Source organism: Penicillium lagena, assembly GCF_028827675.1.
Source record: "Penicillium lagena strain IBT 129212 chromosome Unknown utg000005l_segment0_segment0, whole genome shotgun sequence".
Classification (NCBI taxonomy): Eukaryota; Fungi; Ascomycota; class Eurotiomycetes; order Eurotiales; family Aspergillaceae; genus Penicillium; species Penicillium lagena.
Genome location: NW_026623226.1, coordinates 57,065 through 76,469, shown reverse-complemented (window position 1 = coordinate 76,469; position 19,405 = coordinate 57,065). Strand labels below are relative to the sequence as shown.

The following is a 19,405-nucleotide window of genomic DNA, read 5'->3' as shown; positions in this document are numbered from 1 at the left end:
GTAGAAACTCTTCCTCTGTCTCTTCTTCCCTTTCTCAACTTAGATCTCCCGTCGACTACGTACTCAAATTGAATTCTTTATTGATTTTCTTTCTTGATCTGACATCCGGTCACATAAGATCCAAGTTCATTCATTACATTCTTTCCACCATCGCCGCACAGCTATACGGACGCTACTTCATTGAAGTGTACTATCCAGCTCGCCTTGGTGCCTAACAACTCTTTCGAACCCGACGTGACAGCCATAATAGCGCTAAAGAACCCGAACCGAACAACGAACCACCGAACGGCAGATCGCCGCTCAATGAATAACTCTATCCAAGTCTTTAGAGTTTAGACCTTCTCTTGCATATTCTCCGTCACCTTTTCTGTGGCAGTAAGCGTATCATGAACGTCGAAGACCTCTAAGCCACTCGCCGTACGCTGCTCAACGTGACCTGTACATTGATATTTTGGGAAGTCCTTTACAGATACTTTCTATAGGGAGGGTCAGTACTAATAGCATGTGGCTGGTTATGGATTGACATGCATTGAGGAAAAGCTCATCCAGCTCTTCAAGCGACCGTCCCATTGTCTCCGGAAGGAACCACCAGGTCCAGATGAACCCAATCAGCCCAGTTCCAGCAAAGATGTAACCAACCTATTGTCATTCCTTAGCTGTATCCTCAGATGGACGTCTGTTGAACTAGCTTACCTTTGGACCAATGTTGGCCTCGTCGGTGTTAATGAGATAAGGCAAGAACGAAGTTATAACCATATTGAGACCCCAGCTCACCATGCTAGCTACGCTCTGTGTCTTCGATCGAAGCGTATTCGACGACAATTCTGTAGTCAAGGCCCAGGCCACAGGACCCCAAGAGAACGCGAATGCGAACGCGTAGATGCAGGAGAAAGCGACGAGAGACATTCCTGCCGCGGAGCTGCCTGGAGCTGCTGTGCCGACAATTGCGAGAGCAAGCATGGAAATTGTCTGCATTGCACCGCCCCAGAGCATGATTGTGCGGCGGCCCACGTAGTGAAGCAGAGGAAACATGACAAAGGAGCCGAAGAGCTGACAGCCGTCCGTGATCATAGTTGAGGTGAAAGAATTCGTGATGCCAGAAATTGAGTAAAAGTACGTGACGAAGCTGCTTAGCATGAGTGACTGGTCTGTCAATACTAGGACCTTCTCACTTACGTGAAGATAAAGGTGATACCGGAAAACTGCTGAAAGACTTGGATACCGACGCAAAGATGTGTTCGTCGACAATCCGTCCCTCTGATAAGGTCGCGATATGAAGTCGATATCTCAAACTTCCTCTCCATCTCTATATGTGCTGCCACATCTGCAACATCTGCGTTAACCCTCTCCTGGGGATATAGCGGCCCATGAAGAGTCCGGATGGCCTTCGCGGCATCATCAGCCCGGTCTCTCGTAAGATACCATCCTAGACACGCATCAGTACGGCTCGGCAAATGCCAAGTCTAGAGAGATTGTTCCTCACTTGGAGTCTCTGGGATGAAGAATGCTAGGCTGCTGAGAACACAGGGGAAGAAGATCTGCACGAGGAGTGGAATGCGATAGCTCCAACGCGTCTTCATGAGATGCGTGCCTTGGTCGACGCAGGCCCCAATGAGTACAGCGGTATTTGCACCTGTCTGCCAAAGTCCAATCATGGCTGTTCGCAGCTGGAACGGCGCAATCTCGGAGTTGTAGACTGTTACGAAATTCGAAGCGAACCCAATGCCGCCTGCGTTACATCAGTACAAGGACTATACTACTGAGTCCGATTCTCACTTGTGGCTTACCTCCAGCAAAGAACCTGCCCACGATGAGTGTTGCCCTTGTGGCAGAAGTGACTTGCAACAGCACGCCGATGATGGCAGTTATACCAGTGATGAAAAGACCCCATCGGCGTCCGAGATGTGACCCGATGAAACCAGAGCAAAAGCACGCTACCACTGTTCCAGCAAGGTTGACCAGAGTAATGGCATTCTGTGTGCCAGCCGAGATGTTCAAAGACTGCGTCTTAGTATCATAGTATCCGAAATCCTGCAGAAAGCTTTGGAATGTCAATCGACGGGGAAAAGCGTGGAATTTCTATAAGAAATTATTACCCTCTCATGGCCATGAAGCCTCCATATGTTCCACTATCCATGCCAAACAGAAGGGCACCGCTACTAGCACAGAGACAGAAGAATATGACACGTGAAAGGACTCGTCGCTCCTGACCTTTCGTCATGCTGGACGAGTATGGCGCCATGCCTTGGCCAGGTGACGAGCTCATTAGGTGTAATGATTTTCTAAGTTGCAAGTTAAAAAATGGGTTAAGATGCAATGATAGGAGATTGGAGATGTGTTCACAAAGCTGCGGAAGTTGCGTTCCTTTATAATGATCAAGCTCTACTATGCGGGGTTAACTTCGAAACGATTGATCTCTCCAGACCTTCACAATCAGCATCGAGGTTACAGAAACGCATCACATCCACGTCGATAGCCTATCAGCCGGTTGAAGAGGTGACTTTCAACCGCCCAGGGATGCAGCAGGCTCATTAAGTTCCCCATTTTGTCCTTGCGGGGTGATGACAGACCCTAAGCCACAAATATATCGAGTCCATTAATTAGTGGGGATTCCCCAGAATTAGACAGCTACGTCTCCAAGCTTGGGTAAAGTCAGTATTACTGTGATAATGTGCACTCGGGCATCGGGCTAATGATCTACGAAGGTGTTGGGGTAAGTTGTGCCACACCGCCTTCCGGCAGAAAACCCTGGCAGAAAGAAACCGATTTTACGCCCTCTACAAATATACTCTAATTAATCTAATACTTTGTAAATAACCCTTTTGCAGCTATAACTGCATTCATTCGATCCGGTATACTCTCAATCAACTCATATAGCAGACCAGGTCTTACTACCTTGTTCCAAGCCTCCAAAATCCTTGTCTTTTGCTCTTCGTATAGGCTGTGGCATAACCGCGGTTGTGGTTACCAAACTAATATCCATAACCGAATTTGCGGTTATGGATATCAAATGGATAACCGCAACCGCAACCGCACCCTTGCAGTATAACCACAGTTATCCATGGATAACCGCAAGATAAGTTATGAAACGTGCTTGTTTATAAGCATTTTACTGTAATATTGGTGACAGTAAGTTAGTGACCCCGCCGCCCTGAGCAGCCCACTGAGCGACCCTGAGCTGCTCACTGAGCATCCTGAGCGCTCACCTGTTTCTCACCCCTGACCAGCCCCTTTCATTCCTCATCATATTTTCTGGTCTTTTGCCTGTTCCGATGGTAGCCGCGCTACAGCCTACTTGCTCCTAGGAGCCTTGATCAGGAGACTTCCCTGGATAAAGGACAAAATGCTATTGTGTGCTTTGGGCATACGATAGAGTGGAAAAAATATGAGAGCCATAGTAATAGCAGGGGAAGTAACATGTACAGCAGCAATCAAAAAGCAACCCCCCTCCTTTTTTTTAACCTCCTTCTAGTATCACCCTTCCACGAATTCCTGTTCTTTCCAGATCTCGGTGGCAAGCTCCTCGAGCATGTCTGTACCAATTGTGATATCGCCCTCCATGGCATCCTCTGCCGGCCGAAGGAACAACTTCTCAAACTCGATAACTAACGGACCGCCGTCGACTCTGATCTGCTTGTTGGTGCCCATGGAGATATCAACTCGTCTAATTCGACGTTGTCGGTCGTTCCGGAGCTCCCATTTCTCTAGTGTGATTTGCGGCCCTTTGCGGTTGATGGCGAGCGTCAGGACGACTTTGACGCCCTCATGTGATTGGTTCAGCCAGAATCTCACATCTGAGCTCAGTTTTGACTGCGTCTCAGAAAGGGCCACCTCGAGAACGACGGTGGGCATGTTTTTTGGGTGACCACGAGGTAGGCGATGCGGTGCCCACGAGCCATCGGGTTCCTTTCTGCCGCTTGTGCCATAGACTGCGGTGGTTCTCAAGAGTCGTATAGCACGATGAAGCCCCATTGGTTTAAGAGCACTAAAAAGCAACGTCTCGAAAAGCTGCGGAGCTACTTCGTGCGGGGAAAGGCGCATCCTAGTCAGAAGTAGGCGAAGTGAGCTATCATATGAAGGGCAGTTTGCGGTCCAATCGTCCATCTGGTGAGTATCGGTCGTTGAGTTTAGGAAGTCGCGAGTGAAGGTCTCCTCGTCCAGATCAGTAAATAAGACCCATTCGCTCCATTTCTCGATAGGATTGCTTGACTGTGCTCGTCTTTGGAATTCTTGTTTCATGATGTTGTTAAATTGTCGTTTCCCTTGGTATGGGAATCTCTTAATTGAAGGTTCAAGATCGCCTAGGAAACCCGTGCCATGATCATTTGTAGTTGAATCGATCGAAGACATTTTGATTTTGGCAGGAGCAGGTAGGTCTGAACAAGTTGATATGTTATTCAGTTTGATTGTGGGAGTATATCGATAGGGAATAAGTGTGTGGGATTGCTTCATGGTGATGCGATGACCAAGTAACTTGTCCACACAGGTCATGTGCCACCTGGGCACCACTACCTAGGTGCCTCTTGCAAATTCTCATTGAGCGTCCAGATCTGAGAGAACTTTAGGAGTGAGAAGCCAGCGAAGGTCTGCGGGCAGCTCGCGCGGGGTAGTAAACCCTCCACACTTCGTTCCTCGTTTCAGAGCGCTCGATGAAAAAGGTCATGATATCCTCCTTCTGTGCCGCAACGAGGAACTGGGGAGGGTCTTCCCCTAAGTATTCGCAGTGTCTAAATCTATCAGCCTTACCCTAAGGTTATACTTTGAATAGGGTATTACCTGATCCACCGTCTTTTGATATAATCAATATTGTTCTTAGTTGAGACAGTATGTCGTCTTGAACGATACCTTTCTCAAGCTGTTGACGACGTCGCCGATAATACTCAGGGTTAAGCGCTTGCTTCTTTCTAATCGCAGACAAGTCAAGAATAGACATGGCTTTAATAGAAACAGCCTCAATCAGAAGGAGAAAGAGGAGAAGAAGAAGAAGAATTGCATAGAACAGGAGCTAAGAGTTGACAAGAGTTGACGTTGACGGGGGGGAAGACCTTTTAAATATTAGAAAAGAAGGCTTGAGGTAGTTCAGCACCTAATAAAAGAGCCTTTCTATTTTTGCAATGAGCAGCTACATACGGATTACAGAGAGGACAGGCCATGACGGCATGCCTGATTGTCTGCCCTGAGCACCTGAGTGAAAGGTGAGCACTATGAAAGTGGGTCGAAATAAATCGCGTGATATTTCAATGACTAATATTCTGTAAATAGGACGCTTAAAATGGCGTCAAATGTAGCCGTTTTCGGCGCCCAATTTACCGTCACTTAGCGTTAGGGTGTTATGACAGAGCAAAAAGACAGTATTTGGGGTTGTCTACGTATTTATAAAGTTTTTTATTATAGTGAATTATTAAAAAATACTCATAAACTCACGTTCTAACGGACAGTACACGAAATTAAAACTAGAGCATACAAGTAACAGAAAAAAAAGAAAATCACTATTTGCCGTCATATACCTTCCCACATCCTAGGCACTCACCATGGAAGTATGGGACGTTTCATTAGCTTTGTTATCAGAGGCCGCTGGCAGTTCTTGAGAACTGAGACCAGCCCTGGCCTTGACGATCTCAAAGTCATTATCCAGATCATGTCCCCAAACCCAGCGCATCCGGGTTCCCATCTTGTCATGAACGATAGGTAGGCATTGGTCATAGCTCAGTCCTTCAAATTCTGGTCCCTGCATCTCGTATACGTGACCTGCTTGTCGAGAAGTGATCTGCGCTTTTTGTGTACGCGGCAAACGCGCCGACTCGTATAGTTTCATGTAGGTCGAGAGTCTGGCAAAGGGATTTGAGAGGAATGATTTGACCGTTAGACCGAGGATATAAGCATCCTCAATTGCGTGGCCTGCCCCGGATCCTTTTTAAGTTCAGTCAATCAGACCGCGTTTCTGAAAAAGTTGCGACATAATTGAAAGTGCGAACAAGTCTACATACCTTGGTGAGGTAACATCGCATGGGCTGCATCCCCGCTCAGAACGACCTTTCCGTTCATATAACACCATTGCGATAACAAGTCGCGGTCGTTCAACTTCCACTTACCTGGCCGAGGTTCCATACTTCGGATCACGCTCTGTACGGTCTCATCCCATCCAGCATACTCCCTTTCCAAGTCCTCACGCGGTGCAGAGCTGGTCCAACTCTCCTGAAGATCCCCCAGCTCTCCCTCTGGCTTGGTCACAAATGCAACGACATTGAGAGTCTGGTTCTGCGAGATGGGGAACACGAGAAAATGCTTGTTGGGAGCGAGCCATGACACTGCGTACGATGGGTACGGCCAGTTGTGGGCTACCTTGGAGAGCGGGAGCAGGCCCCGGTACGCAATGCGACCAGAGTAGCGAGGCTTGTCGACGACGAACTGTGAGCGAATGGCGCTATGGATGCCATCACAGGCAATTATGAGATGCGCAGTTTCCGCACTACCGTCTGCAAAATGGATAGTGACCATCGAGTTATTGTCCTGTGATGATAATTAGCGTATATAATTCAGCCCGAGAAAGAGCTGGGAGAAGAGACTCTACAGACATACCGTGAGCCTCATAGCCTTTTTATCAGTCACTAGCTCTGCACAACCCCTGCGCAAGATCTCATCGTGCAGCACCTTGAGAAACTCCGCCCGATGTACACTCAACTGTCGCACTCCTCCTTGTTCGCATCCATCATCGTCCATGGCGCCGATGCTCACGATCTCTTCGCCGTTATCAAATCGCCGCAGGCTACGGTGAATGCCGCAGCGATCACCTGAAATAGCATTCGCCCGCTCGTACACTCCAAGTTTCTTCAGGATCCGGGCCGCGTTCACGCCGATGCCTATACCGGCACCAATCTCACGGTAGGCTGGAGCCTGTTCATAAACAGTGATGTTGTCCTTCGTCAGCTCAGGATTGTGTGTTGAGAGAGACAAGGCCGTCGTCAGGCCGCCGATTCCACCGCCGATGATGGCGATACGTAAGCTTGCCGCAGAAAAGGGTTCAGCAAATGACGAGGTTTGCACCGGCATGATGGGATATTCTCCTCTCGTTGTTGCTATTAAATGCTTGGCAGAATGGATTGATCGAGGTTTAAGTTATTTCATTATTTATGGCGAGCGCTTCCCAAATTATTTAGCTCCCTCGACATTCTCTTCCCGCAAAGCCGTTTCTCCGCTAGTTGGCCGAAGGAAAAACGGGATAGAGACCGGAAAGTCTTTCCGGAGCGGATAGGCGGTTTGGCTTTCCTGCCGGGATCTTTTACCGGGAGGTGCGGGGAATATGTACGCTGAGGTAAGCTAGTGGCCCGGGGAGGAATGACCGTACGGCACTGCGTCGTCCTCTCTGGCTATGTATTTACTAACCGGTGTGCATAATAAGCGAAGCGAAGGACTAAATGAGTATTATTATTGCTATAATTCAGAGCTGGGCGTGGAAATATCATATAGTAATAATGTCTGCATCTCAAAGATACCAGTGGGCGGGTATTTGGGCATAAGTTAACATTTTACATCACGCTATACACAAATTGGTCTGCATACTGCCGAGAGAAGATAAGAGTACTGCGCATCCACATATCAGAGATCTTTGTGCATATTGGGTTCTCCCTGGCGAGCCCGGATCTCCTGTCCTTTCCACATCAGCACGAGCAGCGGAATCCAGGTCAAAAAATTAATCGCAGCAAAGGTGCCCATTGAAGCTGCGAAGCCAGCACGCTCACCAAACGGGAGGGCATAGAAGCCAATAGTGAACGCAAAGGTTTGCCGAAATAGGTTGATAATGGTCGAAATCTCGGCAGCCTGGGGCTTATAGCAGTCGTTGCAATAAGAGTAAGTGAGAGTGGTTCCCGCCTGCACCCCGATCGAGGTGACGACCATGCCAACCGCAAGCGCGATCCAAGGCGTGTCTTTTGATACACAAACGCCGAAGATTATTAGACCTACGGGCAAGAAAAGACCGAGATAGGCAAGGCAGAGACGCACTTCCGGCTTCCGGTATCCATCGTGGAGACGGGCGTAGCGGTTAATTAGCTGGTCGGAGATCCAGCCCGTACACGACTCGCCGATCAGGCACCCGAGAGTCAAAGGCACGCCCAGCAGAAGCCCGGTTTGAGCTGTATCGAAATGATAGAGCTGGTCGGTAATACTGGACATGGTGAGGACGAAGACGATGGACCCGTACGTATTTGTCGTCATATAATAGACGCAAGGGACAACGACAGCCCAGTATTTCAGCATTTTAAAATTATTGGTGAAATCAGACAAGCGTAAATCTCGATTCAGCACCTTCTTGTGGAAGGCAAAGCGATTCCAGTAGCTGTGATTTTCGAGGTTGCTGAATTCTGTTCGGGAGAAGAGTGTTTCCGGGAAGGAGATTATGAAGACAGCAAGGACCCCACCCAGCATGATGGCGTTAATCTTGAATCCGTCAGCTTATCGCCAGCAACGTGCCAGAAAGGATTATTACAAAGAAGATCCATCGCCATCCGAGATTCAGGGCAATAAAACCGCCGGCAATGGGACCAAAATGGGGCTAAAAATATGTTCAGACTGAGTGGTCGAAGAATTCTAAGACAGATTGAAAGAATGCTTACCCCATTCGTCAGAGCGAGAGCGTAGAACCCAATGAAACGCCCACGCTCCCCCTGGAAGAAAATATCGCAAATCTGGGATCCATCGATCAGTCATGCCTGATAAGCGAGGGGAGAAGTCAAGATAAAATACAGTAGCTCCCCCAATCGCCAAGGCTACACTTGAGCCAATCCCTACAAAGCAGCGAGAAACAATCTCCCGTGCATAGGTGGAAGCATAGCCCGACCCAATATTCCCAGCTAAGGCAATCAATGTGAAGACAAGATACGCTGGCCTCCGTCCATACAGGTTCACGTATGGGGTTATAAGAAGTGGTGTCACACCACCAAAAAGGGTATAAGTTGTTGTCAGATAGCTGGCTTGCTGCTTAGTGACTTGAAGATCCTCTGCAATCACTTTGAAAGCGGCTGGGACCATTCCGGCTCCGACTGGGGCTCAGTCAGGACGACTAGATCCAACGAATAGATCCGCAGCAAGACTCACATTGCACAACAAATGCCAGGGTGCACAGCAAAAGCAAGACATAATACTTGTACCACTTGGGCCAGTTCTAAACGTCAAATATCAGCTCTCGAAGTCTAATGAATGTTTTCAATGGAGTCACGGCAGTTTCATACCAATGGGTCATCCTTGTGGTCGGTAGGCTGGGGCTCCAAAGGCAAACCATCCGCCCCGAGCTTCAAAGCCGGTCCTGTGTCCTTGTTTTGAGAGTCCCTTTGATCCTCAACATGCGTGACATCGTCTTTCCAGATGGGCGCCATATTGATTTGGGTGAAGGCGGAATGTTTCCCGAAGCGGAAAAGGGAAGTCCAAAATTGATCTGCATGCTCATGGGAACAGTAGCTAACCTTTTAATATCAATAAGTAGCTTTCTGCCGACCTTAGGAGATCCGGGTGGTTGGGAGATCCGGGGAGCAAGCGGGGAACTGCCGTTTGTGGGGCCCCACAAAATGTCTCATAGTTTACTCACAGGCGGGCCTGGAAGCGGAAGCCGCTTCCCGGAGTAACCCATGTGCGTATTACGATAGTAGGAAAACTGTCGGAAGCGAGAATTCTCGTATGCCTAGTATCGAGCTGGCCGAGTATTACATATGGTGTCTTGACTGCTATTTAGAAAAGAGCCAGGAAGAGAGTGTCCATGGAAGCTACTTAGGGGGAAAGCATAACAGCTACCTAACTGACGACGAGCCACGTGCAAATAAGATCTCCCTGTCAACCGATCCTAAAATTGACCTTGCGGACAGGAGCAAAGAGTTCATCTATCGGAATTATTATCTCGATCATACTTTGCTCATAGAGGTATTGTACCAGCGCCTCCAACGTCTTCCGGTTGTCCGCGACTCCGTAAGGCCAACAATCACCACCGAAGACGTCTCGGATCTCATCCAGATCCTGCGAGAGCCAGGGGAGCATGTAGCGCAGCGCCCCTAAGGATTCCATCCGCTTCCGCGCCATCTCCTTGCTATCATTCAGCGCGTTGAACAGGGACGATGCGGCAAACCGGTTGGCTTCGTAGTACTCCCGTCGCATGGCAACCAGATGCATGATCGGAAATATCCCTGTCCGCTTGTAGTAGTCCATCTCAACTTGCTTAAAGTTGGGGAATAGACGTTGGATATGCGGCGCGCTCGCTTTACCCAGACATTCCGGGATATCAGCGCCGATCGTTGCCTCGATCTCTCCAAACTCCAACAAGTCAGAGAGCGATTTGGTTGGGTCGGTGTTCTGGGTAATTTTGATCGGTTTGAGAGGGGGCAACGAAGATGGTTTCCCGTGGCTTCCGGGCCCTTCCATCTTCCCCTCCACCCATTCAATGCTAGACAAGTCAACGCCGTACTCATGTTGGAGAAGACCTCGAATCCACACCGCGGCTGTCATAGTATACAATTGCACACCCACGCGCTTGCCATTAAGATCCTTTGGTTCTTTGATCGTGTTGGTATTGACGCAGATAAACGAATGTCGGAAGGCCCTTGAGGCGAACACGGGAAGGGCGACAAACGATCGATCCCCAGAAACATAGCGGGTGATGTATTCTGATGAAGAAAGCTCTGATGCATCGAACTCACGATTTGCAACCATCCGGTTAAAGACATCACGGGGATGCTGCACCTCAATGAAGTTGACACCCAAGCCAGCCGGTTGGACCTCCCCAGTCGCAAGAGGCACCATTCGATCGTAGAGTGAGGAGGCGAAGTTACAGGTAAGCGGCGGCATGCTGGACAGATCTTCTCTTAGACGAGCAGACGGCCCGGTTAGTTGATCTATAACATGAGAGCAATATAGCCAGCTAAACTCGAGACTAACACTGACACCGCTGAAACCCCTGCCCGGGGACATCCCACGGCTGATGCGGGAATTTTCCGGTTCTCCGTGCATGTCCCTCCCGGTCTTATCACCGGAAATCCCTGTGACATAATCCTGTTCATGGCAAACGAGGTACGTCTGTACATACAATGGGTATACGGTCACTCTGAATTAATTATTTTCAGATACTCTACTGGACGAAAATATAGGGGCGTAAATCAGGTATCAGAGTATCGTCGCCAGCCTGTCCATGAAAGTATCACTCAAATAAGTCTCTGGTGTTCAAGAACAAATTATTTATTAGGTTTTATTAGACTAGGAAAATCAACTTACAATAACGTCACTGGGAAATCGCTCAAGGGGGCTTTCAAATCCAAGTATTCATGTCTCATTTTCTCATTACAACTTCAACTAGGGCTGAACGATCCTCATTCACACTAGATTCTTATATATCGACTCGTTCGATACCTCATTCACCCAAAGCGGCCACGGCTTTACTGCTCCTTGACCTGTTGTTGAGCCTGTGTCATGTGCCTCCCGTTCATTAAATACCTGTATCTCAGTTCCAAGACTGATTGCTTCCCGCTGGACTCTGGCGTTTTGAGCCGTGTAGATGCTATTAAATATCACCATTTCAAGGCTTTGTGCTGTTGCCACGAAGCCATGGCCGCGCATCAACACCACAGGATGCTTGGGTATGCCCATTGCTTGACCACCGTTACAGCCTAATGATCGGGCAAGCGCCGATCCTAACTTCACATTCTTCACAAGCATATCCTGATTGTCGGCTGGATGATCTTTGTATACAGATGCAGCATCCCAGATAGGCACAGCCGTACCCAAAAATCCGGCCATGTGGAAACAGGCCTGAAGTGGCGTAGCCGAGATAGAGAACGGGACCACGTCGAGAGAATGAGAGTGCACTACTGCCTGGACACCCTGGTAGGCCTTGTAGATTTCGGAATGGATAAATCGCTCCGAGAACCCTAAGCCGCGAGTTATTTGGGTTTGCGCCAATCGCGAACTGATCAAGTATAAAGTGACTGACCTCTTGGCGACTCAGCAGCTACAGGCTGGCCGTCTTTGATCCTGTAAATGACCAGGTCACCCACTGATGCCACAAGAGCAGGGGCGAGATATCTAGACATCAAGAAAGTCGACGCAGACAACCGAACAGAGAGATGTCCATATGCATCAACCAGCCCGTAATGGTGCAGGATGTGGCAACCATCTATGTACCTGTGGAGTAGCTCCTTGGACACCTGGCTGGGCTTCACTGGTTCTGAATCATCCATCTTCGTATATCATTTGGAAGGAAAAGCAAGCAGGCCTGATAATGCAGTTAGCCCCGATATCTGGCGAAATTCCGCGTCACTGGGGGAGATCCTTGAAGAATGAGGGATGGTCAGATCATTAAATCTTACTATATAGATCCCTGATTAGTGGCAGGTCTTCCCCTCTGCCCCTTAGCATTGTTGTCATTTGCAGATCCGGGGAGATGGAAGTTGATCTGTGCCGGAGCGGGAGCCAGTTCCGAGAACCCATGGAGTTACTTTGTATGAAAACGGTCTCTTGCTATGGCTCTGACGACACCACATTTATTTTGGGTATAGAAATATCCATTCCACTGATATAACCTTTTTTTAGAAAATTTTGCGGAATGAACGGGCAATGTATTACTGCAATGGAGTGGGACTTCTGTTTACTCCAAATTCGTTCTTAAAGTGGACACGGACGTGAACCCTGATGAAGACTAAGCTCAGTGCGGACCATCCCTCTACGCTGACGAGCATGGCAAACCTAGTGTCGACGCTATGTAACCAGGGCCGGTGGGGAGAGGCGGAACAGCTCGAGATGCAGGTCATGGAGATTCACAGGACAAAACTCGGCGCTAGGCGGGGTTGGCCAAGGAAGAGAGGAGAGTTTTGGTCTTCGATGGGATCTCGAGACTGTCAAAGCATTCGGGGGTCCATTACACGTCCTGAAGCGCACCAACGGCACATTCCACTGATTTTATTAGCCAGGTAGCCATGTGGCAGCACGTGATACGGAACACCCTTACCCAAGACTCCTTCCAAAGCTTATTGCCCCATTGGCCAGTACTGGTCATCACCCGAGTGACAAATCGGTGAGAGCCATTTTAGTGTCGCACTCGTCCTAGGGGCAGAGGACAAGGTTCTTAGCTGTCAGTGTCTGAGATTAGCACCTAGGCTCCGTCGATTCCTTCTCCTGCTCACTGTCTAAGATAGCGTTAATCGTTTCCATCGGTGTGTCCTTTTGCTCTCCCCATTGCCTCGCTCCTCCCCTTTCCCCTGTCGCTCTTCATTGGATTAATTAGCATGCGCGGACCCTTCCTTCTACGCTTCCTTCTGTCCCATCTGACCACTTGGAAGATGGAGGATTCAAGCCATAGGATCAGCTAGGGGCCAGCAGCAATCCTTCTTGTAGTGGCCGATGCCGCCGCTTAGCACTATGAGCGTCAATGCGCTGTGAAACCCGTCGAGGCTTTGACTCTAGGCATATTAATGAGAATTATTTTTGTCAAGTACGTTACTTTACTCCTGCCACCTTTCTACTAATATATCCCTTGTCCATAATGCGTCTGGTAACATTTTCCTTGATTTTCAGCTTCTGCGTCGGGTATTTAGCTTTTAACCCCTGGGCTGTATCCAATCCAAACATTATGGAATCAACCACGTCGTCTTTTGTGGAACGATCACAAATTAAGACCCCGTGTGTTATTACTCCTAAAGATGGGACGGATGCGGGTCTAGTGCAGCGCCTCGATAACTCCATCAAATCAGTTACTGGACTGTCCGATATTTACTCTTGGACTACCGACAACGAGTTAAAATGGTGGACAGTTGATTTGACTGATTCCCAATTGAACAAGCTGAAAAGGAATAAGACGTTGCCCATGCCGGCGAAAGTCACTTTGTTAAAGATTTCCGAGCCGTGCCTGACCCCGACCGGCTGGTCAATTCGAGCGACCCTTTTCTTCCATTTACCTCTTTGAAACGGGGGAAGTCCAGGTCTACGATTGGCAGGTAGGCGCTAGTCCAGCTTTGATCTCTATCGGCACGCCTGAAGGAGACGATGGTACATGCATTCCTGGATTCGTATATCCCATCGAGGCCGGAATTGGAACCTATATCTATCATCTTGAATTTGTGAGGGTTTCTTTGATCCACTTCATTACTCCATATCCCTTACTGACTCCATATCTACATAGGGAGTCAAGCCAGACTACGAAGATGTAGGAGAATCCCGGACCCAATACCGATCCTGATCGAGCTCTAAATATCTGAATTTAGGAGTTTGCACCAGATCGTTTACAGGAGCCCTTGAAGACCGACATATATAAACATTTGAGTTTGATGGGTACGGCAGAAGAACCTACTGATCATAGCACATGCGTCGCTTCTTTAGCCATAGGTGCAGAATACGGAGCGTCTAAAAAAGGAAACTTAGTGCCTGTTCTCATTGGGAATCGAGAATTGACAAGTGTTGCCGAGGGTATGAAGGCGGCCCTAGATGATGTCAGATCAAAACCAGATCGTGTGGGGAAAAGCCTTCTTCTTATGTCACTTGGGTCTGAATTGCCTATGGCGCTTCTTAAAATGCTCAAATCTCCGGCTGTAAAAGCTCAGGAGGATTACCTTAATCAATTATTTGATCTAGGCGTGCCAGCCGTAGTGGCTGCTGACAATGAAGAGGATGGGGATGATCATTTAGATTCCCTTCCTTCAGGCTTGGCAAAAATCGGCTTTCCATTGATCGTGATCGGTAACGCATTCAGAGACGGCCGTATTTGGCCTGGTTCCCGAGGAGGTGACCAAATCACTGTCTTTTCCTGTGGGACATTTGTCAGATGCATTTGTCAGTTTGGGATAAGCGGGACTTCATATGGTGTGTCACACTTGTTCATGTGCTAATAACTTACTCCGAGCTAATTTATCCTTGTCGTATAGCCGTACCACCAGTCGCCGGAACCTTGGGAGTATTCATGTCCCAAAAAGTGGGTGCATTCGTCGAAACAGTCAACGGCCTGACTGGAAGAGATTATGTCATCGCAGTCCGAAATTTCCTGCGAGATCAAGCCAACTGGAAGCGTGCCGGGGGTTCAAAGATGCTCTGGAACTTGGTCTCCGAAGATGTCCAATACGATATCTGGGAGGAGTGAGTCTTCGGCGCCTCATAGCACTTTGTAAGATAACTCTACTTCATCTGACTTCTGAAGGTCCGGTTCAAAGAAAAAGAAGAAAAAGAAGAAGAAGAAGTGACATTCTACAAGAATCTTCGAACTGGAGGAAGAAGAAAAACAGAAAGGGAAAAGAAACGGGCAGACTATATACAAGAGAGCAACAAAAAGCGACAAACAGATCACATGATCCCGGCTTGTGCCTTCAGATCTTCACAATAATCACTCCAGTCATCAAGTCCTGAATGGATCGGGAACAGATATCCGAGCTTTAAAGAGAAAACACACGACCTCACGATACTGATTAATAGAGGGAAAGATGAACCACTTCAAATATTTCTTGGCTTTGATTCATTGTTTCTTTTGCCCCTTTGCTGGATTAGCTTAGAAAACAAAATTTGAGCTTGACATTATCCTTCGCCTTGGCTAAGCAAGATTACTCTATTTCCATCGCCGGCAATGGAACGGAGGCCATCGTTACAGGAACTGCCTCGTCAATAACCTTCGTCGCCATGCTATATTGCACAAACTCCAACTCAATCTCTTCAAGCGACTTGTTGGCCGTCTCCGGAAAGACGAAATAAATGACGATCGCAATGATGAAGTTGAAGACCGCGAGGATGATATAGAAGCGATAGCCGATATTACTCAGCGCAATGGGGGTAATCTCAACCATCATGAAGTCGAAGAGCCAGTAAAAGATGACTGCGAATCCCATTCCCTTTTCGCGCATGGAGAGCGGCATTAGTTCGGCAGGATAGACCCAGGTGGTGCCGAACCAGGAGCCGTTGTTGATGGCGAAGAAGACAAAGATGAAAGAAAGAATAGCAATGCCGGAGGAGTTGTTGTGGGGACTGGAAGTAGTTGTCATCGGCGGCGCCTTGGAGAATAAGACGGCCACGACGATAAACGTGATGCCCTGCAGACAAGTCGGGAACCACAGGAACACTCGACGACCGAAGCGGTCGAGGTAGAGCACGGGAATAATAGAAAATAGAACCACACATATAGAGGAGAGCCCACTGATCCAGAGAGCCTCCGAACGGGACGCACCGACAAAGTCTGTAGCTAGGGTCGGTACGTAGTAGGAGATGGAGTTGACTCCGTTCAACTGATGAAAGATCATCACTAAGGCCCCTAGGGAGACGCGTTTGAACTTTCCTATAGCACTGTTGGTTGAGACACCCCTAAGAGATTCTGGGGACTCATGTTCTATCCGGTCCACTGCTACAATAGTATCCAACTCTTGCAAAATTGTATCGTCGTCAGGATGGTGCTCTGCATCCCCGAGGTTCCCGTGGAGGCGCCTGATCACGACTTTGGCTTCCTCGATCCGATCTTTCTTGACCAGCCAGCGCGGTGATTCCGGAAGCAGGAGTATGAGGGAGCCCGTGACAAGAATAAAAACGAGCTGAAACATCAGTGGAAAGATGAAGGGCAGACGACCCTCGATGCCATGAAATGCATAGTTGATCCAAGTTGACAGAAGATTGCCGAAACCACCTAAGAACAACTCCATCGCCATGTAGCGGCCACGGACGGTACTGGGTGTCGTCTCAGCCTGCCAGAGGCCAACAGTCGAAGTCAGCACGCCGACTCCGCCTCCTGAGATGATCCGGCCTATAATGAGCTGGACGATTTCTGTTGCGGTCGCTTGAATGATCGATCCAACTCCTCCCACAGTGCAGCCCAGGAAAATTGTCCAGCGGCGACCGAGACGGTCACCAACCAGGAAAGCGATGAAGGCACCCAAGGCGGCGCCGACAAGGAAGATAGCATTGATGGTGCTGAAGATGTCAATGCTCGTGGAAAACGTCTGCAGGAACCAAGGGAGAACATTTATGCCGCTGAACACACCGTTGTCGTATCCGAAGAGCAAAAACCCGGATGAGCTGGTGGCAGTAATGAGGTAGAGCAGCGGCCGGCCAGTGACTTGGCGGAGAGGATTCTTCATATCTTCTCGTTCCTCCCTTGTTTAGTCTGATCTGGTCCTTGGATTGTAAGGGGACAGAAAATGTCCTATACTGCCTATCTATATATGAGGAAGAATTTTTGGGAGGAGAGGCACAAGCAAATGATGAATAAATGCTTTGAGTAGAGTTCGCGGTTGGGGGAAAAAAGCCTGAACGGATCAGTCTTCCTTGTTATCCCAACTTGTCGGTGTCGGATCGTTGGACCTGGACTCGAGATCTGGACTCGAGGGAACAGACTCACTGGCTGAAGACACTTTCACTGTGTAACTAATCAATATATACCGAAGTCAGATGACTGAATGGTGTTCGAGATTCATGATCATCCTCTCCACATTCTGGTTAGGGTTAGGAGCGGGACACGCGTTCCATTCATGACTGGATTTTTATCCGGAGCGCCTGCTAGACCATAATTGTAGTCATTGATTACGACACAGATACTTGTCTCTAGTCACAGTTCACGCACTCTAAAACACCTAACTCTGCATTCAACGCCACCCCCGACTTTTTCCCGTCGGTACATCGGCTTTCCTCCGTCTGTCTCTCGCTCGGAGATGCTGCGACAATAGGGGCCTCTTGAACTTTTTTGGAGGTTTTCTCTTTTGCTATGTGGTCCTACTCTCTTTATTAGTTCTGCATGAACGTTATTTGCTCTTTTACTCTCCTCTCATCGCCAGCTACACTATCCTATATTGTTCGTATGCACTGACCATTGCCATATATCTCCATCACACACCAACATGTCCATCGAACTGCCACCTTTCGATGCGCTACCGCTGGATAAGAACGGTCCTCCTGGTAATGCCTGGGGGCTTTTTGGAGCAGCCGACCAGCTCGGCCGCCTGAATCTGCTCACGAACGAGACGGTGCGGCTCGCAGCATCCGAGCAGATCAAGATCGGCCAGCGAGTGTCACTTGACTGGCCACTCAGTAAACCCGTTCATCCCTTCTTCAATCGACAGATTTTCTACCACCATATCCAGCACAAGGCCCCGCGCACGGTGAACGACGATGTGATTTTGTTCAACACCCAGTGCGGAACGCAGTGGGATGGGCTAAGGCATTTTGGTGCGTCCTACCAAACACTCTTTATATATATATGTTCGTAGTACTGGCAAAGGCAAATGATTGAATTAACCCTGTTCAATGAGACAATAGGGTACCAAGACGCGAAGAAGTTCTATAATGGTGTTACACAAGATGAGATATCGTCAAGCGAGACGTTGGGAATCAATGGTAAGTCTTAATTGGATACGCGAGAAACAAAATGGAGAAAAGAGGTGAGTTACTGATTGTGTTCAACTGCCAGTCTGGGTTGAGAATGGTGGTGTTATTGGCCGGGGGGTGCTGCTTGACTATGGAGCCTGGGCAGCACGACAGGGCATTGCGGTCGACGTCTTTACTAAGTACGGCATTCCTGCATTGCATCTACAGCAGCTCGCCGACGAGGAGGGCATTACTTTCCGCCAGGGTGATATCCTGTTCATTCGTTCGGGATTTGTGGCTGCCTACGAAGCGTTGAGTGCCACAGAGGAGGCTGACATGCCTGCTCGAAAGAACCAATCTTTCATCGGCATGGAATCTTCACAGGCATCTGCGCGCTGGTTCTGGGAGAACGGTTTCGCTGCCGTCGCCGGTGACATGCCGGGCTTTGAGCAAAGTCCCATCTGGACCAATGAATTGCAGCTGCACCAGTGGCTGCTGGCTGGTTGGGGAATGCCCATCGGGGAGATGTTCTACTTGGAGGAATTGGCACAGGTTCTGAAAGCCCAGGGCCGTCACCATTTCTTTCTTACCAGTGTCCCTCTGAAGGTGTGTATATGATCTGGGATATATATAATTGTCACAATTGCTGACATGGGTCGTGATAGGTCCCCGGTGGTGTGGCAAGTCCGCCCAACGCCATGGCAATCCTGTGACCAGAGGAAACTACATATAGACTAGCATTACATACTGCTACTGACAAGTAGATGGATAGACAGGATAGGCTATCGCTTTGATTGGCTGTGGCTATTGTTGGGGTGGGGGTGGGGGATATGAGACTGTATAGCACTTAGAAAAGTCTGGCATTGCACTTTTCTCCACATGCGTGAAGCTGCTATGTCGATATAGTGTATACCCTACCTGATTCCTGCCATTCAATTTGTGTCTAGGTAGTGGATACCATGTGTGAGCCGGAAAGTCTCAGGAGAGAATGAATGATGATGATTCGTATTCCTCTACAGACCATAGGCTAGGTCAGACGATCAGACAAATGCATCTGGTGCTAGATTGAAGATATTGTGCATCAATTGATCTGACTTCGTTGGTTTGTTCA

The 19,405-nt window shown here is 48.7% G+C and overlaps 8 protein-coding genes across 8 annotated transcripts; 1 reads left to right on the top strand and 7 right to left on the bottom strand.

The window, feature by feature from the left end:
- Nucleotides 1-332: 332 nt before the first annotated feature.
- On the bottom strand, nucleotides 333-2,266 carry N7510_006679 (sugar porter family MFS transporter; the record flags this gene model as incomplete). Its single annotated transcript, XM_056978604.1, has 7 exons — nucleotides 333-436; nucleotides 525-639; nucleotides 694-1,126; nucleotides 1,177-1,426; nucleotides 1,484-1,729; nucleotides 1,788-2,041; nucleotides 2,097-2,266. The coding sequence occupies 7 exons, from the start codon at nucleotides 2,264-2,266 to the stop codon at nucleotides 333-335; spliced, it is 1,572 nt and encodes a 523-aa protein (XP_056831647.1).
- Nucleotides 2,267-3,474: 1,208 nt separating this feature from the next.
- Nucleotides 3,475-4,350, bottom strand: N7510_006678 (uncharacterized protein; the record flags this gene model as incomplete). The annotated part of the gene is made up of 1 exon (XM_056978603.1): nucleotides 3,475-4,350. One exon carries the CDS (start codon nucleotides 4,348-4,350, stop codon nucleotides 3,475-3,477), a length of 876 nt encoding a protein of 291 aa, XP_056831646.1.
- Nucleotides 4,351-5,518: 1,168 nt separating this feature from the next.
- On the bottom strand, nucleotides 5,519-7,050 carry N7510_006677 (uncharacterized protein; the record flags this gene model as incomplete). Its single annotated transcript, XM_056978602.1, has 3 exons — nucleotides 5,519-5,910; nucleotides 5,988-6,510; nucleotides 6,580-7,050. 3 exons carry the CDS (start codon nucleotides 7,048-7,050, stop codon nucleotides 5,519-5,521), a joined length of 1,386 nt encoding a protein of 461 aa, XP_056831645.1.
- A 546-nt stretch (nucleotides 7,051-7,596) lies between these two features.
- Nucleotides 7,597-9,371, bottom strand: N7510_006676 (uncharacterized protein; the record flags this gene model as incomplete). Its single annotated transcript, XM_056978601.1, has 6 exons — nucleotides 7,597-8,436; nucleotides 8,486-8,551; nucleotides 8,613-8,684; nucleotides 8,743-9,038; nucleotides 9,094-9,160; nucleotides 9,228-9,371. The coding sequence occupies 6 exons, from the start codon at nucleotides 9,369-9,371 to the stop codon at nucleotides 7,597-7,599; spliced, it is 1,485 nt and encodes a 494-aa protein (XP_056831644.1).
- A 451-nt stretch (nucleotides 9,372-9,822) lies between these two features.
- N7510_006675 (uncharacterized protein) lies at nucleotides 9,823-10,782 on the bottom strand (the record flags this gene model as incomplete). Its single annotated transcript, XM_056978600.1, has 1 exon — nucleotides 9,823-10,782. One exon carries the CDS (start codon nucleotides 10,780-10,782, stop codon nucleotides 9,823-9,825), a length of 960 nt encoding a protein of 319 aa, XP_056831643.1.
- A 567-nt stretch (nucleotides 10,783-11,349) lies between these two features.
- Nucleotides 11,350-12,212, bottom strand: N7510_006674 (class II aldolase/adducin family protein; the record flags this gene model as incomplete). The annotated part of the gene is made up of 2 exons (XM_056978599.1): nucleotides 11,350-11,903; nucleotides 11,966-12,212. 2 exons carry the CDS (start codon nucleotides 12,210-12,212, stop codon nucleotides 11,350-11,352), a joined length of 801 nt encoding a protein of 266 aa, XP_056831642.1.
- Nucleotides 12,213-15,554: 3,342 nt separating this feature from the next.
- On the bottom strand, nucleotides 15,555-17,072 carry N7510_006673 (uncharacterized protein; the record flags this gene model as incomplete). Its single annotated transcript, XM_056978598.1, has 1 exon — nucleotides 15,555-17,072. The coding sequence occupies one exon, from the start codon at nucleotides 17,070-17,072 to the stop codon at nucleotides 15,555-15,557; it is 1,518 nt and encodes a 505-aa protein (XP_056831641.1).
- Nucleotides 17,073-17,828: 756 nt separating this feature from the next.
- On the top strand, nucleotides 17,829-19,007 carry N7510_006672 (putative cyclase; the record flags this gene model as incomplete). The annotated part of the gene is made up of 4 exons (XM_056978597.1): nucleotides 17,829-18,156; nucleotides 18,247-18,324; nucleotides 18,398-18,900; nucleotides 18,960-19,007. 4 exons carry the CDS (start codon nucleotides 17,829-17,831, stop codon nucleotides 19,005-19,007), a joined length of 957 nt encoding a protein of 318 aa, XP_056831640.1.
- Between the last annotated feature and the right edge of the window lie 398 nt (nucleotides 19,008-19,405).